The 18,223-nt window shown below is 48.8% G+C and overlaps 1 protein-coding gene across 6 annotated transcripts in view; it reads right to left on the bottom strand.

Moving 5' to 3' along the window:
- ascc3 (activating signal cointegrator 1 complex subunit 3) overlaps positions 1-18,223 on the bottom strand; it is a 144,329-nt gene that overhangs the window by 45,469 nt on the left and 80,637 nt on the right. For all 6 annotated transcript variants that reach the window (XM_085290481.1, XM_085290484.1, XM_085290482.1 and 3 more), the window contains 6 exons: positions 17,798-17,974; positions 17,626-17,697; positions 16,465-16,599; positions 1,274-1,465; positions 733-957; positions 338-457 (listed from right to left, as the gene is read on the bottom strand). In XM_085290481.1, the coding sequence (XP_085146607.1) occupies positions 338-457; positions 733-957; positions 1,274-1,465; positions 16,465-16,599; positions 17,626-17,697; positions 17,798-17,974 (921 nt within the window). The remainder of the gene's footprint in view (positions 1-337; positions 458-732; positions 958-1,273; positions 1,466-16,464; positions 16,600-17,625; positions 17,698-17,797; positions 17,975-18,223) is intronic.

The raw sequence follows: 18,223 nt of genomic DNA on the forward strand, positions 1-18,223 counted from the left end.
CTGATCTTTGATGTAACACAAATAAAAGTATTATTATTGTTCTATTCCTCATTTGGGTGTTTTGTCTTTGCCCCTTCTGGCTGCTGTGGTCCAATCAGCGACCAGCTTTAGGGGGAAGCACTTTTCCACACAGGGCCGTGTAGGTCTGGATTTGGCTCCCACCAAATGAACGCCTTCATTTAGAAACTTTGTGTTACGTGTATCTGTATATCTACATGTGTTTGATGATCTGAAACACTTAAGTGAGACAAACATATAAAAAAAGCACTTTTCCACACCAGTGTACGTCCCCGCCCTCCCCCGGGGACGGCCCCGCCCTCCGGGGATCTGGACCAACCTGAGAGGCTTTGTGGTTGATGCCGTACACCAGCGGGTTGGCCCTCATGCGAACATAAAGGTAGGTGTAGCTGAGCCACTTCACAGCCTCCTCCACGTTGGTGACCGTTCCCAGAGCAATCTGTAGCAGGAGAGAGAACAGCAGCTCACAGACCTCTGTCGCCATCTAATGGACACTACCTGAAAGCACAGCTGCTCCTCTCTACTCTGCCCAGCAACACGTGCTATTAATCCTTTTCTTAAAGATGTAAAACAGCTTCACAGATTTGAAGACAGCTTGTTTCAAACACTATGACCTGAGTCCATGTCCATGTCCTGTCTGCATGTCATTGCTGCCCTGTTCGGACTGTGGAAGCTAAACTTTGCTCAAAGTGAAGCAGAAGGAAACTGCGTTACCTCAGCGTTGAGGTTATCGGCCAGGCTGTCCAGGAACCGACTCTCTATGGCGTTCTGCTGGGTGAGCAGGGTCAGGTAATGGCTCAGCTTGTCGTGGGTGGTGATGATGGTTCCCTCACCATACTTATCAAACTGCGGACGACCTGCTCTTCCAAAAATCTGCATGACGTCCAGGATGCCCAGATCCACCACGGCGCCGCGCTTGGCATCGTAAATTTGGGTACCCTGCATCAGAGCAGAGACAGGTGTGTGAGTGCAGGCGGGGAGCGCTCAGAGTAACCAAGTGAATCTTTACAGCCTCTCAGCATTCTGAAACTAAAACAACAAATAAAACCACGTTACACTTCAGTGCATGGTCTCACAAGCTGACTGCAGATACGTGAGGCTTTTACAGGAATAACGTTCACATTTGTGAGACACTTAAAGTTACAGAGCCAATTAAAAGCCCTCAACTACTGACTTTAGATGGAATGTGCAAAGTAAAGGACGCTCTGAGCTCCCTCAGGGTAGCAGGCACAAACACATTAAATCCATGAAGGACCTTGATGATGACAGCGTGAGCCGGCAGGTTCACTCCCCAGGCCAAGGTGGCGGTACAGACCAGGACCTTGAGGTGGCCTCTGGAGAACATGCTCTCCATCAGGCTGCGGTCAGAGCGCAGCATGCCAGCGTGGTGGATGCCAAAACCTTCAGGAAACATTTCTTTCATCTGCTTGTTCCTGGAGCGCTGGATCTGAAAGAGACGGTCAAAGAAGGAGTTTCAGAAGGAGTGGAGGCGAGTCTCAGACTCTCAGCTGTAAGTGTTCACACAAAACAGCAGCAGCAGTCGGGAATCAAACATTTCCTGTACAGTACATGCAGTAATCAGCCACTGGCAGCCTACTACAGCAGAGTGTAATACATGCACACGGCTGTAGGTCTGCTGCACACTCCAGCAGCATCTGCAGCTCACAGCACATGCACACAGAGTGAGATGTGTGCTGTGACTGACAGCAGCCCTGTGACCCGGCCGGCCACCGGGGGAGTCCTCATCACAAGGCTTTATCTCTCTCTCTGGGCATCTAAATGGAGGTCAGCGCCCAGCAGGCTGCTGCGCGGCAAAGAGAAATCCCATTACTGCCAGCAGCTGTCTGCCTCACACACTCCACGAGTGTTTGGATTGCAGTGATTGTCTGCATTTGTATGCAAACCCTGTGGATACAAGCTGGAGGCTGACTGTGCAGGTAAAATGTCACAGAGGCAAAGCCAAAAACATTTGTTGGTTAGCCTCGGTGACTGATGATTTGTACCACAAGTTACTGCCAGCTTTCACTTGGTCTGTTCAGAATACTGCAGTTTTAATCACACGGCTCTTTTCTTTTTCAGTCTCTTCTCATCTTATTATTATTATGCTTCAGTGCGTTACTTATTCTGCATGTGGCGCCAAATCACAACCAGAGTCGCCTGAAGGCGGCGAGTCCCAGGGAAAGAAGGAGACGTCTCCATACTGGAGAACAGCGGTCTGACATGTCCCCGAACCGGAGACACTGGAGACGGTTACTCACCCACAGTGACTGAGGAGGTAACGTCTGTGTTGAACACAGATGTCATCTCTGTGATACCCAGTGAGACATCAGTTTAAATTAACTTCTCTTGATCCTCTTAATTTCTCAGGTTGTTTTTCTCGCTGCTCGTCTCTCTGTACGCTGCACTTTGACTTTGAGTAATGGTTCGAGTCCTGCTGTGAAACCTCGACAGCATCTCGACGTTTGAAAGCGGAGGATCTGAGGTCACGCACATCCTCAGTCATGCTCTGTAAATGACATCATCATGAATAAAAGCAATGACGAGAGCACAAAGGGTTTCCTCAGGTCACACACTGAGTGAGCAGTAAGGCCACGCAGGCGTGTTTCTACGTGTATTACACCCAGTGGCATTTCCCAGTGTGGCCATTAACAAGAGTGCACGTTTAAAAACTGCCACACTGGTTTCAGTTTTCAAACCCTTCCATTCGGTGTGTACGCAGTCATCATGATGCTTTTGTAACTGCACGCGCTCTGATGTGCTGGAAGAACCAAGCTCTGTATAAACACTGTGACCAGAGTGGAAGTGGGAGCTGAGGAAGACTTAGAGGAAGGCTGTGATGCTGTTGGTCTCTGTGATTGTGCTCTCACACACAGACACACAACACTGATCTCAGAACAGCTGTTTGTAATGATCCACACAAAGCTCTGTGTGGTACAGACTGACACACTGGTCTGCAGACGGATCACAGACGTTCCTGAGACACTCTTACTTCCTGCACACGCTCTCACTTCCTGCACACGCTCTCACTTCCTGCACACGCTCTCACTTCCTGCACACGCTCTCACTTCCTGCACACGCTCTCACTTCCTCCACACACGCTCTCACTTCCTCCACACACGCTCTCACTTCCTCCACACGCTCTCACTTCCTCCACACGCTCTCACTTCCTGCACACGCGCTCTCACTTCCTCCACACACGCTCTCACTTCCTCCACACGCTCTCACTTCCTCCACACGCTCTCACTTCCTGCACACGCGCTCTCACTTCCTCCACACGCGCTCTCACTTCCTGCACACGCGCTCTCACTTCCTCCACACACGCTCTCACTTCCTCCACACACGCTCTCACTTCCTCCACACACTCTCACTTCCTCCACACACTCTCACTTCCTCCACACACGCTCTCACTTCCTGCACACGCTCTCACTTCCTCCACACACTCTCACTTCCTCCACACACGCTCTCACTTCCTCCACACACGCTCTCACTTCCTCCATACACACTCTCACTTCCTCCACACACTCTCACTTCCTCCACACACGCTCTCACTTCCTGCACACGCTCTCACTTCCTCCACACACTCTCACTTCCTCCACACACGCTCTCACTTCCTCCACACACGCTCTCACTTCCTCCACACACGCTCTCACTTCCTCCACACACGCTCTCACTTCCTGCACACGCTCTCACTTCCTCCACACACTCTCACTTCCTCCACACACGCTCTCACTTCCTCCACACGCTCTCACTTCCTCCACACACTCTCACTTCCTCCACACACTCTCACTTCCTCCACACACGCTCTCACTTCCTGCACACGCTCTCACTTCCTCCACACACGCTCTCACTTCCTCCACACGCTCTCACTTCCTCCACACACTCTCACTTCCTCCACACACGCTCTCACTTCCTCCACACACGCTCTCACTTCCTCCATACACACTCTCACTTCCTCCACACACGCTCTCACTTCCTCCACACACGCTCTCACTTCCTCCACACGCTCTCACTTCCTCCACACACGCTCTCACTTCCTCCACACACACGCTCTCACTTCCTCCACACACACGCTCTCACTTCCTCCACACGCTCTCACTTCCTCCACACACATGCTCTCACTTCCTCCACACACGCTCTCACTTCCTCCACACACGCTCTCACTTCCTCCACACACACGCTCTCACTTCCTCCACACACGCTCTCACTTCCTCCACACACGCTCTCACTTCCTCCACACACGCTCTCACTTCCTCCACACGCTCTCACTTCCTCCACACACTCTCACTTCCTCCACACACTCTCACTTCCTCCACACACGCTCTCACTTCCTGCACACGCTCTCACTTCCTCCACACACTCTCACTTCCTCCACACACGCTCTCACTTCCTCCACACACGCTCTCACTTCCTCCACACACTCTCACTTCCTCCACACACACTCTCACTTCCTCCACACACGCTCTCACTTCCTCCACACACTCTCACTTCCTCCACACACTCTCACTTCCTCCACACACACTGAAACATGTTTCTGGTTTCTTTCAAGCAGGTCAAGATGGCGACTCACAGAACCTCCGACCCACCCTGAAATTATTCATGACAGGAGCTTTTCAGCACGTTTGGACGTCCCTGTGTGTCAAACTTGTGCGTCCACAGCTGAGTGCGGACATTTACCTGTGTGGTCAGAAGTCACAGCAACACAACCTGTTTCATGGAAACACACTGTTGTGCGTCCTTCACACTCCCTCTCTGCCTGAGTCACCCACACCAACATCACACAGCAGTGACACAACCACACACTGAGGGATCAGTGGGTCTGTCGGTGCTCGTCCAGGGTCAGTGTCATCACGCCTCCTTTGAAAAATGCTCACTACAAATAAATACGATTGTTTTTCTGAGTAATCACACTTCATCATATGTTGTTCCCTCTGAGTGCGGCGCTCCTGTCTCATGTGACACGAGGCCCCACTGAGCGTCTTGATGCTTCTCCACCATTCACAGGTGACAGATGGACCCTCAGGCCCCCTCCCCCATTCAGATGGTCTTTCCCTCCTTGGCTCCGCCCTCAAACCAGCGTTCCTCCCTGTCCAGGACGTTACATCCTCATCCTTGAAGTGTCCACTGGCCTGCAGGTGTGAACAGAGGCTCTGCTGTGTTGGGCCGTCCGCTCACTGAGCAGTTGCTAAATATGAAAGCCGTATGAATGACATGATATAGATTTCACAGTGCAGTGTTTCTCATTCAATTAAACTTTATTCGTATAGTTGCCTCGAGCTGCTTCATACTGTCCGTAGCTACAATAATACAGAGAAGGGAAGAAGACAGTCGTCCGGGTGCGAAGCTGCACTGGAGAACTGGTCCATGTGCACAACAAGGACTACTGTGGCTACCTTCAGTTCAAGAAGGTGGAGCTGTCCGTCTACAAGATGACCAACTGATTATTGATTATTTATCGCCACAAAGGAGATATATTTGTATTATTTAGTTAGAAAACTGAGTGCATGTAAATCTGAGGGATCTGCAGGCGTCCGGCACGTCGGGGAGGTTTGGGCTCAATCAGTCCTTTCAACCCAAACAAACAAACTAATATATAAATGCATTAATAAATCAGAGCATCTCTTTTAAAACCAGTGAAGCAGAAACATGAAGCTTCTCTCCCGAGGTTTCTCTGACAGCGTGCGGTGGAGTCTTCAGGGTAAGGCTGTGCACTTTCCCAGGGAAGCAGGTAATTGAAATGCTGTGGCTGAGGCTTCTTTTTGAGGTGTCAGAGTGTGTTACAGACATGCTTCCAGCCTCTAATCTAAGGTGAGTTAGTGCTGACGTCTGCTGTGCCATGACTATATTTGAGATGGCAGTGACCTAAGCTCCTGATCAGCTTCCATTAGGCCTGCCGCTGGCTGCAGCTCCTGCTGCACAGCTCCGTCGGTACACAGACAGCAAGCTGCCGTCTCTCATGCCCATGGGCGAGATCAGCTTACACCACAGCTAAACTAAATTACCCCAAAATTCAAAGAGTGCCTACGTGTAAGTGAAACGGGTTTCAAATTTGTGACAATCCAACTGAGCTCTGCACATCCCTGGTGCTTTGAGTGGTAGCGCACAGTGCTGAAGCCTTGTTAGACGTGGTAGAAACAGGATGCAGCGCACTCCAGCTTCAAAGCTGAGATTTCAAATATCACTGTGAAAATGTGACAAATGACACTTGTGATCAGTGGTGAATGTGCTCTCCCACAGCCCGCTGCTATCACGCTCTATCTTTGCTGTATTGAGCCATGATGGCTAATTGTGGATTTAGTGGCCGTTGATGGCCATGTTTGGTGCTGCAGAGGATACGTCTCCACTCCTCCACACTTCACCTGTCTGCCTGCTGCTGTAGCTCCAGAGAGAAGAAGCACAGTTTATCCAGTTTGCCATATCGCTCAGCTGTTGATCAATACAGGAAGTACTACAGCTGCTTCATACTTCACTCTATGAGTAGACAGTAAATATGTACCAATGAAGTCAGTGCTATCTAATGAGTAAAGCAATAATCCACTTGGTCAGACAGTTGAAGGTGTCAGTGATAGAAACGTGTTTGCTGTCTGAGGCAGCGTTCATAAAAGCCTCCGTGGTTATCACGGTGTCTGTGGTCACATGGCACAGCATCACGGTCAGCAGTGACCTCATCGTCGTACCGGGATACTCACTGTTGTCACACTTTCACCACCCAACGTGCTCATCAGCACATGCTGTAAGACCAAGATGGCGCCGCGGATGGTCGCCCTGGTGCTTCAGTGCGTTACTTTTGTTTTGTTTTTGTGCATTTCTTCTGTGTCTGGGCACTCCTCTGGATATTCTTACACCAGAGAAGAGCTTCTTAACTACAGGACTACAACACCTGTGGATTTATTTCCAATATTTGTCGCATCTGCGGCAGATTTACTGCTGACTCTGACCAGGAAAGCGAGACGCCGAAAGAGAGGGAAGCGAGCCGGCGCACTCGTGCGTTTGAGGAGACGCGGACTGCGAACTGCTCTTCCTGGGATCTTCCTTTCTAATGTACGCTCACTCGGCAATAAGATTGACGAACTGGCCCTGATGAGAAGCATGAACAGAGACTTTGCCTCCTCCTGTGTCTTATGTTTTACGGAGTCGTGGCTCAGTGAGAACATCCCAGACTGCGCGCTCAAGCTGGAGGGCTTCCATCTGCTGCGCGCGGACCGGCAGGCCGCTCTCTCCGGTAACTCCAAAGGTGGAGGTGTCTGCTTCTACATCAATAGTGGCTGGTGCACAGATGTGACAGTGATTGCTCAGCACTGCTCTTCCTCTCTGGAATATCTTTTTATCCACTGCAAACCGTTTTATTCTCCGCGGGAGTTTGCTTCATTCATCCTGGCCGCTGTTTACATCCCGCCAGACGCAGATGCGCAGGCAGCTCAGTGCGCACTCGCGGAGCAGATTCTCCACACGGAGCGGACATTCCCGGACTCTCTCATCATTGCTCTTGGGGACTTTAACAAAGCCAATCTGAGCCATGAGCTTCCAAAATACAAGCAGTATATTAAATGCCCGACCAGAGAGGAGAGGACATTAGACCACTGTTACAGCACGATCAGCGGGGCCTATCACGCGGTGCCCCGCGCTTCACTCGGACTTTCTGACCACGTCATGATCCACCTAATCCCCGCGTACAGACAGAGGCTGAAGCTCTCCAAACCTGTCGTGAGGACCAAAAAACTGTGGAGCAACGAGGCTGTGGAGGAGCTTCGCACGTGTTTGGAGACCACAGACTGGGACACATTGAAGGCTGCTTCTAACAGCTTGGACGAGTTTACGGACACTGTCACCTCCTATATCCACTTCTGTGAGGACAGCATTGTGCCATCACGCACCAGGGTGAGTTATAACAATGACAAACCCTGGTTTACTCCTAAACTCAAAAAGCTGTGGCTGGAAAAGAGAAAGGCGTTCAGAAGCGGAGACAGGGACTGCTACAGAGAGGCCAAGTACAGGTTCACTAAAGAAGTGGACATTGCTAAACATCAGCACTCTGAGAAGATGCAGCAGCAGATCTCAGAGAATGACTCGGCCTCTGTGTGGAAAGGTTTTAGGAATATTACAAACTACAAGCCTAAAACCCCCCACTCCACTGACGACTTGCTCTTAGCCAACACCCTTAACGACTTCTACTGCCGTTTAGACGAGCCATCAGGCAGCCTTCACACCTCCAACGGCCCCAACAATAGAGGCACTTTGGACACTCATTCCCCCACCTCTCCCCCCTCCATAGAGCCATCACCACCTTCAAACTGTTCACCTACAACACCCCCCTCCTCACCCCACACAAAAGAGGATTTCACACCACCTCCTCCCACCACAACTCTTCATATTCATGAAGCAGATGTGAGGAAGCAGTTTAAGAACCTGAATGCTCGGAAAGCTCCCGGCCCAGACGGTGTGTCTCCTGTCACCCTCAGACACTGTGCAAACGAGCTGGCCCCAGTGTTTTCTGGCATCTTCAACTCCTCACTGCAGGCATGTCATGTGCCCGCCTGCTTCAAGTCCTCTACCATAATCCCTGTCCCCAAGAAACCTAGGATCACTGGACTAAATGACTACAGACCCGTGGCTCTGACATCTGTGGTCATGAAGTCTTTTGAGCGCCTAGTTCTCTCCCATCTCAAGACCCTCACGGCCCCCCTCCTGGACCCCCTGCAGTTTGCATATAGAGCCAACAGGTCTGTAGACGACGCCATCAACATGGCCCTACACTTCATCCTGCAGCATCTGGACTCCCCAGGAACCTACGCCAGGATCCTGTTTGTGGACTTCAGCTCTGCCTTCAACACCATCCTTCCAGACCATCTCCGAGGCAAGCTTTCCCAGATGAATGTGCCTGATCCCATCTGCCGGTGGATCACTGACTTCCTGACGGACAGGAAGCAGCACGTGAGGCTGGGAAAGAATGTCTCGGACTCCCGGACCATCAGCACCGGCTCCCCTCAGGGCTGTGTTCTTTCTCCTCTGCTCTTCTCCCTGTACACCAACTGCTGCACCTCCACCCACCAGTCTGTCAAGCTAATAAAGTTTGCAGATGACACCACCGTTATCGGACTCATCTCGGACGGGGACGAGTCTGCCTACAGGAGGGAGGTTGAACGTCTGGTGTCCTGGTGCAGCCACAACAACCTGGTGCTGAATGCCCAGAAGACAGTGGAGATTATTGTGGACTTCAGGAAGCACACAACCCCACTCCCCCCCATCATCCTGACTGACACCCCCATCACCTCTGTGGACTCATTCCGCTTCCTGGGTACCACCATCACCCAGGACCTGAAGTGGGAGCCCACCATCACCTCCGTCATCAAGAAAGCCCAGCAGAGGATGTACTTCCTGAGGCAGCTGAAGAAATTCAACCTGCCAACACGGACGATGATGCAATTCTACACCGCAATCATCGAGTCCATCCTCACCTCCTCCATCACCGTGTGGTACGCTGGAGCCACTATCAGGGACAAACAGAGACTGCAGCGTGTTGTGCGCTCTGCTGAGAAGGTGATTGGCTGCAGACTCCCATCTCTGCAGGACCTGTACACCTCCAGGACACTGCGGCGTGCAGCTCGGATCTCAGCTGACCCTTCTCACCCTGGACACAGTCTGTTTGACCTGCTCCCCTCAGGCAGGAGGCTCCGGTCCATTCGCACCAGAACCTCTCGCCATAAGAACAGTTTCTTCCCCTCTGCTGTTGGACACATGAACAATAACCATATGACTGTTCCCACCACTAACATATGACCCTACGCTGTGTCACTGCATCATTCCATGTTTGGCACTGATCACCACCTGCACTCATGTATATATCTTTCTACGTAGCACTCTTAATTCTTATTCTCATGTATATATCTCATGTATATCTCATGCACATATCTTTCCACGTAGCACTTTTAATTCTTATCCCTACTTTTATTTTTTCATGTCTATTTAAGTGCTATTTATGACAGCATGTTTGCACTGAAGCACCGCAGCAATTTCCTAATGTTGTAAACCTGCTCAACATTTGGCAATAAAACCCTTTCTGATTCTGATTCTGTACGTGAGATGTTACCCAATGCTGTTCAGCAGCAGGACGAGTGATCGGGCTCTGCTGGAGTTATCAGAGATCTCTGTGAGAGTTCTTAAATCTTTAAACTTCCCTCACCACCATCTGCTGTAAGCACGCAGAAACATGACAGGCGTGCGAAATAAGGACTTAATTGGCTGCAACGTCTAGAACAATACGAGAGAAACAGCCCAGCTGGGACTGGTTTCCAGTAAAACTGGGTCCTGTAAGTGATGTTAAGAGCATTTCCTCTGATGTTCCTTACTGCTATCAGCTCCTCTCACAGCACCGCCCGCGTACAGTCACAGTTTGGGCGATGACCAAGCTAAACGTTTCAGTCAGGTAATGCAGCGCTGCATCAGAGTCTGCCCTCATGGCAGCTGCCGCCTCACTCATGAGAACAATCATGGATGGGTCCGCTCAAAGCTGACCCCACAGAAGGAGCTGCTTACTGACCTACAGGTTACCACAGCCTCCAGAAACACCATTACTAACACAGTGTGCTGTAATGGTTTGGAGGTTTGCAGTGTTCACAAGATGCCCCAGATCCAGGAGGCACACGGTCAGGGCTCGGCGGAAGGCGCTGCGGTCAGATGATGATGTTTGGGGGAAGAGAAAATCCCAGTGTCCCCACAGTCAAGCACAGAGGTGGACGCTTGATGCTGACTTCACTGGATGAGGGGGCAACAACAGGGCCACGTATGACATCCTGGACACGAACCTTCAGCCAGAACCCTGAAGATCTGTGGTGGCATCAGCATGATAAGGACCAAGACACAAAGAAGTAGCTGAGGAAGAGTCAGGGAGCATCCCGGCCAGCCTACATCCACCTCTGGCACCTGAAGCTTCAAGGTGCCAGAGGTGGATGTAGAGGAACGCTCTCCTGAGATGTGAGCAGGGCTGATGACCTGCTACAGGAAACATCTCACCACTATGTTCGCCCACAAGGCTACTGGTTGCACCGAGTGGTGTTTTGCTTGGTGATCGAATACTCATTTCACTGCATGACGTGAAAATGTGCCTCTGTGTGTACTGCGGCTGATGCTCTCTCCGTTCAAATGAAACTACAGACACTGTTAGTGAGTCACGTCCATCAGGGGTTAACCCCCCCAGGCCACGGGTTTCAGCACTGCTGAAAAATAAATGTTGCTTGAAGACAAATATGATCCTGGTCCTTTGTTCCTGAACATTGGAGGTGGCACAGCAAAACAGCGAACACTCCAGTCAGCTGTTTAAATGCTGATGAAGAAGCAATTAAACAGGAAAACGGACTTGCTATGCAGTGCCATGATAGCATGCAAGGCTGCTCCCTCAGGCTATGAGACTGCAGATGAGCTGCAAACAGAGGAGGCGTTTGCAGAAGCACTGCTGGACAAAGCTGCCTTTGTTTTTAAGGCTGCTGTTTCCGTGCTGTCAGTCCACGGTGTCACTCCTGCTTCCAGCAGCGTTTCAGGTGCGGCTCTTTGTTGTTGATCACTGCAGTGGGTAACTGGTTGGGCACAGTGACAGGCTGTCACAGATCTGTCACTACGAAAGCAGCAGCAGTGGACTCGACTTGTAAAAATAGCACCAAATGAAAGAAAATGGAGACATTAATGAGCACAGTCGGGTGTTGCTGTAGAGTCCCTGGAGGCTTCGCACTCAGAGGCGTGAGTGTGTCTGCATCTGTGTATGTTGTCAAACAAAGTGACAGGGAAGCAGCACATCTGAAGGCCGGAGAAGAGCGAGCTTCAAAGAGAAGCCGATACACTCGTTCGCTGTTCTCTAGCAGTGATCTGGTCCCTCAGTTCATGTGAATGTATGCTTTGACAAACACTGCTCCGGCATGCCGAGCTGGCCACTGTTGGCCACAGTGTGAAAGGGGTGTTACGCCCCCGCTGTGTCAGAAAACACGACGGGTCTGTAGAATAAGTGTAATGGACTCACGGGGCCACTAGGTGGCTCTTATCCTCCATAACAACTCTGCTTCCCTTTGAAAGCAGCCACATGGTTTCATGTCTCACAGCTGGATTCCTACCACATGGTGGGGGCGCAGAGGGGGGGGCAGGGGAGAGAGTGCGGACTGTCAAAGTCGAGCAAATGAAAGTCAGAGAGGCTTTGACTCCTCTCAGGTGGGAGCTTCAGGTTTCCTGCACAGCTTATGCTGCAAACTCATTTATTGTCTATTCAAACATGTTTCTTCTAATCTGTGATTCATATACTTCAATTTATCAAGTGATGGATTTCAAAACTGACAACGTGGCAGCAACACTTCCTGCACAGCATAGTACTGTCTACAACACTGTATATTATTACTGAAGAAGAGAACTGAGAGTCGATGAGCCTAATAAACCCATCTGTAGATGATATTCTCCAAACTCCTCAGTAAACTGCAGGGTGACATATTCCCTCATCATCCTCACTCACACTCTGCTACAGCACAACATCATTAATAAATGCACCTTTACCCATGTTTGAGATTCAGCTGTATCAGGAGACTTTGTGTCTATAAGTCAGAAATATGTCATGTTTCTGCAGTAAAGCACGTTATCCCAGCATATCTCATGTTGTTATCATAAACATGGAGCCCTATCCAGAAACTCACCAGAATTATGAAAACATACAGACAGAATAAACTGTAGATATTGGTTACATTTTATTAGTCCGTCATTTATCCAGGTAAAAAATCTGACCTGGCATCATGGCAGCAAAAGTCAAAACGCACATTAGCCAGCAAGTGGAAACAGAGTTTGTGCTTTGTTTTAATTTGCCTCTATATCAGGACAATATCAGGAACAAAGTAACAGCTGGCTCCAAATATTTGTAACACATGAAGTGTATGCAAAAAAGCAACGTCTGAAAACTAATTAGGTTCACTACCAGGGGCGGATCTAGAGGGGGGCATGGGGTGGCATGTGCCACCCTAGCTTTGCATATGACAGTGTTGTTTATTAAAATAAGACAGCATTAACACTTTGAGCCTGGCTACATAACACTGAATATATTACATGCTTCTGATTGTGCCAGAGCACATTTGAATCAACACCAAGGGCATTTCAGATTTGACACAGGTGGTTGTTACGCTCTGTAAATGGACTGAAGGTGAGAGTGATTAACCCTCTGGGGTCCACGGACACGCCGCACCTCCAAATCACACTGATTTAAGCTAACACAGCAACAAGCTGCAGCCACACGGAGTCTCGGATTCATGAGTGCTGAAAGTTGGGACTTCAGAGGATATACAAGTTCTTAAATTTTATTGACAGGCCATTAAATCCAGAGCTATGATTAAAAATATATGTTTTTTCTAAATACGTCACGTTTAGTGCAGAAGGACGGGTTTAAAAAGGACAGTGTGACAACAGTAAACACAGAAACAAACTTTTGTTTACTGGCACAAATAATTTGTGGTGCATCTCATTGTGACGCCTGATTGTTCTCTCACTTTAGTTATTGTAATAGTTTTAAGTGGTTGTAGAAAATGTTAAAGATGCCAGATGTGCTGGCTGCATTTTTAGATAAATAGTTGTTTTATGAATTTATTGTTCATACAGTTTATGTTTGCAATCCAAGTTATTAAAACAATTCACTCAACATGTCTGTGGGCTAAACTACTACCAGGATTTGATGTTTTTGTGTGATTTCAGATCAGTTGTGTTACTGCAGCATGACGATGAAACAATCAGTGTAGATTCACACTGAGCTGATGAAATGAGACCAAACAACATACAAAAAAGGAGCAACGATGTGCGGTCGAGCTCCCCAGAGGGTGAACCCAACACATCCTGAAAAAGGAGGTTTACATTTCTGTTCAAGATTTCTGACATTTTGTGTAAATTTCAGCAACAACTTGATGTTTTCTAACAAAGTGAAACTTCAGTTATCCCTGTGTTTGTAAGTAACCGCCCATGCTGTGCAGCTTTCTGCATTTGATACTTATTGGGCTCCACACATGTGCGTGTGTTACCTAACTTAGATGTTTCATTATGGAAAATAATCCCGTTATAGAAACGTGTGTATACTGACTGCATTGAATCATTTGAACCACATGTAACACCTGCATATGTGTTTTTAATAAAAGGCAACGCCTGTAGATCCGGCCCTGTTCACTCCCAGCATCAGTGTGGATCGAACAGCTGACTTGCTGAAGCTCGAACAGGAGACACGAGTAAATGATCCTTTCTGAGGAGAGTAAACGACGTCTCTTCAGGGAAGCTCTTCTTTATTTTAGTGAGACGATGGCACACCTCGTGTTTCAGAACATAGAACTGTAAAGCCAAGAATACACACACTCAATCCAACAGCATGGATCTAAAGTAGTTCTTTAAAAAGACTCTTTTCATTCGAGAGCACACCACACGTCCTGTGTAACTTGTCACGGCCAGGCGGATCAGCTGCACGCTGATCAGCCCTCTCCGTTTCTCTTCCTCTTCTCTCTCGCCGGGGCGGAACTCACTGTGGGTTCACGCCCTCGGGAGATGAGACCCAGGTGTCTCATTAAGGGGAGCAGCATTTAAGCCAGGAGGTGACTGCTGTTCGTCGCTGGATCGTTGTCTACCACGCGTTAGTAAAGTCAAAGCTACAGCAAGTTTAGTGAAGAGTGTTTTCCTCTGTGCATCGTCCTTAACCCTGTCTCCCTGTCCACAGAACCTCTTGGATTTTTCCCCGTGTGTTTCCCGTGTGGCAGTGTTGGAGTGTGAACCTGTGATCGTGTGAGTGGATATTCTGAAGAACGTATGCTTTCCCTTGGACTTCCCTGGAGACCCCTTCTTCCCCCACTCAGCTGTATATAACACCCCCCCTGCACATTCTTGTATATACACCTGGTGACTTGTAAATAAACTCTTCTTCTAAGCATCAGTACCGGAGTCCTGCGCTTGAGTCCTCCTTCCAACCGTAACATAACTAGATTAGACTGTAGTGGCACATTCAGATATCGAGCTTGACTGACAGCCTCTCCAAACCCCAGATAAAGCCAATTAAATAATACAGACGGGAGACGGGAAAACGGAGCGACTTTTAAAGCTGGATAAATAAACGCTGATTATACGTCTGACCTTATAGGGGCTTTATTCACCACATATGCATATTGGAGATTAAAAAAAAACACCTATAAATATTAATGTGGGGCAATTTGCAGTGTGCAAATAAGCAGTGCATTATCTCTGTGTGGGCTTAGAGTCGAGTCAGCCCCGTGCCCCTTCCTTCACCAGAGCAAGTCTGACTGACAAACACTCAAAGATGAACTAATGGAACGGATAATACTCATTATGTTGGGACAGGGGCAAAACCATTTTCAGCTGGTGCACATAAAACTTCCTGCGTGCACAGAAACTAAAGGAACAGTTACACAATTGCTTTTTAAGTACTGCTTCAAAGACTAACCAGGCCACAGCGCATCGCTTCAGTCCCCCGACGTAATCTCTCGTCGCTATTTCCAGTTTTAGAAAGCATGAAAAGTGATCTGATTTGTATACATAACCCATTTAAATAGAAAGAAGATTAGAGACACATCAATCTTGGCTGAGCCCCGGGGAACAGAGGAAAAGGTTACTAAATTTATCACTCTGCCTTCCCAGGCAGGAGATTTAAATATGGGACTTGGCATCTGACTGACCGTCCTCGGAGGGAAAATATAGCTCCACCTCTGTGTACCCTCACAGCACAAAGACCATTAATTACACACACGCACGCCATCGGTGTTCCACCCTCACGCCTGCGCTCGCACGCATTATGGTGTCAAAGCTAAACAGTGTTGGGGGAAAATGAAAGCCGTGCTTCTCTATATTACCTCATGGTTGCCAGACGGCGTCCCACAGCCGGGCGTGTGGAGCCCCCTGGTCTCTGTTGCAAACTGTTTGCATTATATTCATCTAACACACACGATGTGGTTTCCTGTCTGCAGGTTCAAAGTCTCTAACTGCCCTAAAGTCTGTAACCAAGTTTGTTAGAGAGCTAGTTGTCTCAGTGTTAGGGAACCGGACACACCCGATTACTGCATTAGGCTCTGGGCTCGTGTGCGAGCAGCGCACTAATCACTAATCAATCTACCAGTGAAACCTGCAGCTCTTTAATCATTCCTGGCAGTGTTGCTGCCTTTTCCTGTTTGTTCTCATGAAGTATTTGTCTTGGAATAAAATGAGGAACGTCACTTTTCTTCTCCAATTAGTCTGCAAAACATTCCTCCATAACGTGTGATGTGCTGCTCTGCAGGTTTGCCCCACTTGATCCTCCAGGCTGTGAAAATGCTGAATCTAAAAATACCTCATCACACACCCTGACAGCGCTGTGCTGTCTTTAATCAGCCACATGCATTCAACATTTCCTAGATGTATCTGAAGGTTCTCGCTGAACACGATCACATGAAACGATGTGTGGACACTTGTTACCTGTTTCTCACACTGGCCGTAGTCTGACCCTTGGTCTGGTTGAAAGAAACAAATCTCTCCACGGTTCTTCGCCATCTCGATGAGCCCCATGGCCGTCCTCACTGTGGCATTACGAGCATGGACAAACACCATCACCTGGGCACAAACACACGGCTTCAACACACCAGAATATTAACACAGCCCAGTGACACAGAGACGCTTTAGTAATCGCGCTGCACCGTTACACCTACGCTGAGTTCAGCTCGAACAGAGCAGTGAGACACTCGGCGAGCCTGGGGGGGTCTTAAAGAAAATCACGTCAATTAATATATGTCACAGCCACTTCCTGACAATTCATTACTGAGAGAAGAAGAAGGATCGCTGGCTGAGCAGTAAGCTCTAGACTGTAGCAGTGAAACCGTCCAACCACAAACACATGTGTGCAGCACGTTTCATGTTTTGGACAATCAAACCGGCTTACATGGTGTCAGAGACTACAGAAAAGTTCATATCAGCTTTGCCTCTGAGGGAAGCAATCGGACAAAGAGGGGGAAGCTCGGAAAACCGGAGCGTGTATGTGGGCTGCTTGGAAAAAAGATGCAGACAGGATAACAACAGTCCTCAATAGGCTGCTCAACTCCTGCAGCAGATGGAAGCTAAACGGTAAAGTCTGAATTCACAGCTCTCCTGTTCCCAACAGGCTGCAGAGTGGAAGCAGAATGAGTGGAGGGGGTGGGTGGATGGGGAAGGAGGGGGAGGTAAAACCGGGGGAGATAAGGACTTGAGAGAATTTAGATAACAGGTGTTCATTCCAAAAGGTTCACACAAAATATTTACTGCAGCACGGTTGCTATTCATGAAAAAGTTCAGGGAAATATTTGGGAGGAAAAGATTGTGGCGCTACACATTACTACATCACTCCACACGGGTGGTGTTAGGAAGCATGCATGCTGCTGGGCTTTAGGGCTAAAGCAAACAGGAAGTACAGGCATGCAGAAAAAATGACTCTTCAACAGAGTGCGGGCACTGAAGAGCTGAGAGATGCTACAAATACACGTTCAGACTGGATGCCTCAGGCGGAGCTCAGTCCGTGGGTTACACACAGTATAACACAGGCTCGATGAATCCTGTGTCCCCACCAAAGCCCACACACCTGGGTCAAACACAAAGAAAAGCCCTTACCTGGTGACCTGCCTTCACCTGTTCCAGAACTTTGTCATAACAAACCTCCTCCATGTCATGGATCTGCTGGATCTGAACAGGAAGCACAGTGAACAGGATACAATCACAGCTCTTAGCACTTCTAAACATTACCAGTCCTATTTTTCTGTACATCCATCTTAAATGTTCATACCTTGTTGTTGGTTTTGATGCCAACAAAGGTCTGTCCCAGAGGCACTGGTCTGAAGCGACCGTCGAAGAAGAAGAGACCAATATATGGGTTGACATGTAGGAAGGTGGCCACATCCAGATAGTTAGGCAGGGTAGCAGACAGTCCCAGAATCCTGATCATGCTCTGGGTGGACTCCACCTAAACCCAAAACCACATACTGTTGTAGTTAGACCAGAGTCCATCTGGGTTTAATCTAGGCACAAAGAAAGGTTAAAATAATACCAGTTTCACAGGTGCACGCCACCTTCTCATCTTTTCTGACTCATTTTCACTAGTTCTGAATTTGGCTAGAATCAGTGTGAGTGCTGATAGCATGAGGTGATACCTGGACCCTGCAGAGGATGCTCAGGCAGTCCAACAGCTGCAGGATGGCACATCAATACATGT

This window comes from Mchenga conophoros, linkage group LG11 (assembly GCF_057382185.1).
Source record: "Mchenga conophoros isolate Kocher_MC1m ecotype Shallow Benthic linkage group LG11, M_conophoros_male_GT1.1, whole genome shotgun sequence".
Taxonomy (NCBI): domain Eukaryota; kingdom Metazoa; phylum Chordata; class Actinopteri; order Cichliformes; family Cichlidae; genus Mchenga; species Mchenga conophoros.